Source organism: Bison bison, unplaced genomic scaffold (assembly GCF_000754665.1).
Source record: "Bison bison bison isolate TAMUID 2011002044 unplaced genomic scaffold, Bison_UMD1.0 scf7180017864230, whole genome shotgun sequence".
In the NCBI taxonomy this organism is placed as follows: Eukaryota; Metazoa; Chordata; class Mammalia; order Artiodactyla; family Bovidae; genus Bison; species Bison bison.
The window spans coordinates 1,027,733-1,031,816 of NW_011494802.1; the positions used below are offsets into that span (position 1 = coordinate 1,027,733).

Sequence of the window (4,084 nt, forward strand, 5' to 3'; positions counted from 1 at the left end):
CGGGTCAGTACAGCTGAGGCTTGGGGCCTGGGGGCAGTCCCAGCCTCCCTCCAGCAGCCCTCGCTGGTACCTGGGTGTGCCCAGCGGTCGGGGCTGCGGCGGTCTCCGAGCACCTCGGGCAGCGCAGACACAAGTAGCAGCCCCAGCGTACCCGCAAGCGACACCACGCTCGCCATAGCAGGCCAACACGGGAGACCGCGGGAGACGCCGGCGTTGTCGGACGCACCGGTGCACGCGCACGCAGGCGCGTCCCCCAGCCCCAGCTATTCCCACCCCGGGCCTCCCAGGGAGGTCACGCCCACCTAGCGTGTGGGCGGGGCCAGGCCTTATTTGCATAGGACTGAGGGCTTAGCTTAGTTCATTTGTGAAACTAGTTCATTTCTTATCTCTATATAGGTGTTCTGTTAGCCAGAATGCCTCCAGAAGACTACATTCTTAGAAGGTTATACAGGGAAGTGGTTTTTAATATGCCACACCACCAATCTCCTCACCCTAACTATAAAATAAATGTCCTCCTCGAGCTATAAAGGGCTTGAATGCCCCGGTGAAAGGCAAGTTCGTGCTGAAGGCCTGTTTCCTAGGCTACATACGGAGGACTAGTTCCTTGTTTGCGCCTAGGGGAAAGTCCCCGGACCGTGGGCAGAGAGTGCCACGTGCCCGTGCACGTAGACTTCCCCTGCTTATCACGACTAAACCCGCCAAGAAGCGATCCTACCCTGGGGGTGGGGAAGCCGAGCGGCGTGTTGCGGGGTGTCATCCGTCAGCTTCTAATAGTTACGCAGGCAGTGCGCCTCTATGCGCACCAACCTCACGGGGCTCATTCTCAGCACGTCTCATTTTAACTTGAGCGACTATATAGCCAGACTGTCTATTAGCTGTCTCCGGGACGTTTCGAAGTCACTCTGTTTCTGCACAGCTAACATCCATATACAACTTTCAGATCTCACTTTCCTCCTGTATGTGCGTGTTCCCTTCATAAGTGGAAGTGAAAGTCGTTCAGTCGTGTCCGACTCTTTGCGACCCCATGGACTATATACAGAACCCTTAACTTCTGGCTTATTCATTAGTGCAGCTATTGTACTTTCTTCAAACCACTATTGCATGTCAGTTATATTTCAATAAACCATTTAAATTACTTAAAATTAACTAATAAACTAAAATTAATTACAAAAATAAAACACAACTAGATTGTAAATTTCATGAGAGCAGGGGCCATATCTCTTTTTCTTTACCATGTTTATTCCAATAGCCTAGCACAGCACCTGACACTAGCAGGCATCAGGTGAATCCTTGTTGAATGAAATTAATGTGTTCAAGACGACCCAAAAGGTAAATATAATTAAAGTTTTTTTTAAAGAATAAGGAAACTAAGGTTCAGGAAGGTTAAGTTTGTAATCAGGTAAGAGGCTGGCAGAGATTTCAACCCTTTTTTGTTTGCATAAGATCTGCCACTCATCACCACCTATCGTCTCTCCTGCTCCTTCTCCAGTCAGAGTTGAGTAATCCTTCTCCTTTCCACACTGTCTTTTAATTGTCTAGGATACATAGGGCCCTATTCCTAATTAGACCAAGAACTCTTTGAGGGAAGAAACCATTTCCCACTCACATTTGTATCTCCAGAGCTTGACATATAAGCAAGCAATCGGTATGTATGTATTAAACAAATGAGGTATAGCTGTGCTAAATAAATGAATGAAATACAGGTATATCTTTTTGTCCTTCCAGAAAGGGAGTGGGCAGGGCAGAGAGAGACCGTCACTCAGGACAGTTGTCCTGTCTAGTGGAATACCCAGAGGCAACCTGGCTTGGCAGTCTAAACCCTGACACTAAGCCAGTTGACGTAATCAATGTAAACAAGTGATTCAGGCCAGTTGTAATATGATAAATGGCCCCCAGCTGATTGTTGCCTTTAGGGAATTCGGGCCCACTATTGCCCTTCTGATTTTTTTCCAATAGATCAATGAATCGGGATTTCAAAAAACTGGAACTCCAGTTTTTAAAGGTTGACAGCGAATCAGTGGCATAGGAGTGAGAGTCGCCTCAGTCATGTCCAACTTTTTGCGACCCCATGGACTGTAGCCTGCCAGGCTCCTCTGTCCATGGAATTCTCCAGGCAAGAATATTGGAAGGTGTTGCCATTTCCTTCTTCAAATAAACAGTAAATGAAACAAATAACAGGGCCCAGAAAATAATAATAATAAGGGCCAGAAATTCAGACAGTGAATTATCTCTTTTATTGGAGTTTGTAGATATATATCATGACAATATAAAAAGAGTTAAAATTGAATTTACATTACGGAACAAGAAAGGGTAATGAATTTCTTGGCTACATTATTGTGTTTTTTGAGAAAGGGGTAAAAAATTTGTACCTACATAGTAACCTAGCTGAGTAATGAATAATTTCTTTTTCTAAAGTTAACTTCTGAAAATTTGTCAAAAATAATTTTGGCATATTCATATTCAATAGAGAATATAGCTACATTTGTCAATTTCCACCCATGGTTGATTAAAGAATACCTTTTATTAATTTTCATTTCAAAAAAGTTTCTTTCATATGAAGCAACAGACATACAAATGGGAAAAGAAAGTCTTAAACAAAGGGATGTTTGGCAGAGATTCATAAAAGTTCCATTTCACAGTAAATTCCAGACATTTTCAATATAAACAAAAACTAAGTGGTCACCTAGAATGGCAGAATTAAACTACTCAAGCTCAGTTTACTTGACTTTTCAATCACTGTGCTATCATTGTTTGTTTTTAAATCTATTGGTTAGATGCAGGAATATGTAATATTATAGGAGTTGGACACAGAAATTGTGCCCAAACCAAAGAACAATTAAAAACTGTTAAGAACTAATTCTGGATATAAACAGCCAGCTGTATACCTAGGATTATACAGCTGTATAACTAGGATTCCACAGATTAACTTCCATGCAGATTATAATATATATATTAAAAAAACAACAACAAAAAACATTTATTTGGCTGTGCCAGGTCTTAGTTGCAGCATTCAAACTCTTAGTTGCAGAATGTGAAATCTAGTTTCCTGACCAGGGATGGAACCTGAGCCCCCTGCATTGGAAGCATGCAGTCTTAACCACCGGACCACCAGGGAAGTTGTGGATTATAATATTTTTAAAGGGTAAGTAACACAAATGTGCTAATTTGAATTTTCAGTTCAGTCGCTCAGTTGTGTCCAACTCTTTGCAACCCCATGGACTGTAGCACACCAGGCTTCCCTGTCCATCACCAACTCCCAGAGCTTACTCAAACTCATGTCCATTGAGTCAGTGATGCCATTCACCACCTCATCCTCTGTTGTCCCCTTCTCCTCCCACCTTCAATCTTTCCCAGCATCAGGGTCTTTTCAGATGAGTCAGTTCTTTGCATCAGGTGGCCAAAGTATTGCAGTTTCAGCTTCAGCCTCAGTCCTTCCCATGAATTTTACATATTTGAAATTTGAATTTTACATAGTATTAAAACTCATCAGTAACCACAACAATTTAGAACATATATCTACAAAATTTTTCAGAGGGCTTCCCTGATGGCCCAGTAGTTCAGAATCGGCGTTGCAGTGCAGGGGATATCAGTTCGATCCTTGGTCAGGAAGATGTCAGCAGAGCAACTAAGCCAGTGCACCACAACTACTGAGCCCTCACTCTAGAGCCCGAGAGCTGCAAGTACTGAAGCCCCCTTGAGCCTGTGCTCTGGCAGCAAGAGAAGGCGCCACATTGAGAAGCCTGAGCAACACATTTAGATAAAGCCCCTGTGCTGCAATGAAGACCCAGCACAGCCAAAAAATAATTTAAAATACATTTTTCAGAAAGGAATATTTTATCACTGATTTTTTTTTTTTTTTTAGAATTGCTGGAACATGGTGATAATGAAAAGGACACTGACTTTTAGTGAGTTTTGTTTTTAAATTCTTTACAAACAATACCTTATTGCTTAGAGTGGCAGGACCTCTGCTACCATCCCCACCCCAGGCACACTGCTACAGTGATTTTAAATCTTTGAAAAAAAAAAATCATATGGGCCAGACAAAACAGATCTCTGAGCCCTGGTCTAAGGTTTATATTTGGAA

General features: G+C 42.6%; 1 protein-coding gene across 1 annotated transcript in view; it reads right to left on the reverse strand.

Moving 5' to 3' along the window:
• CCDC107 (coiled-coil domain containing 107) overlaps window positions 1–235 on the reverse strand; it is a 2,990-nt gene extending 2,755 nt beyond the window's left edge. The window contains exon 1 of the mRNA XM_010846095.1: window positions 12–235. Within this exon, the coding sequence (XP_010844397.1) occupies window positions 12–176 (165 nt within the window). The 5' untranslated portion in view covers window positions 177–235. The remainder of the gene's footprint in view (window positions 1–11) is intronic.
• Window positions 236–4,084: the final 3,849 nt, after the last annotated feature.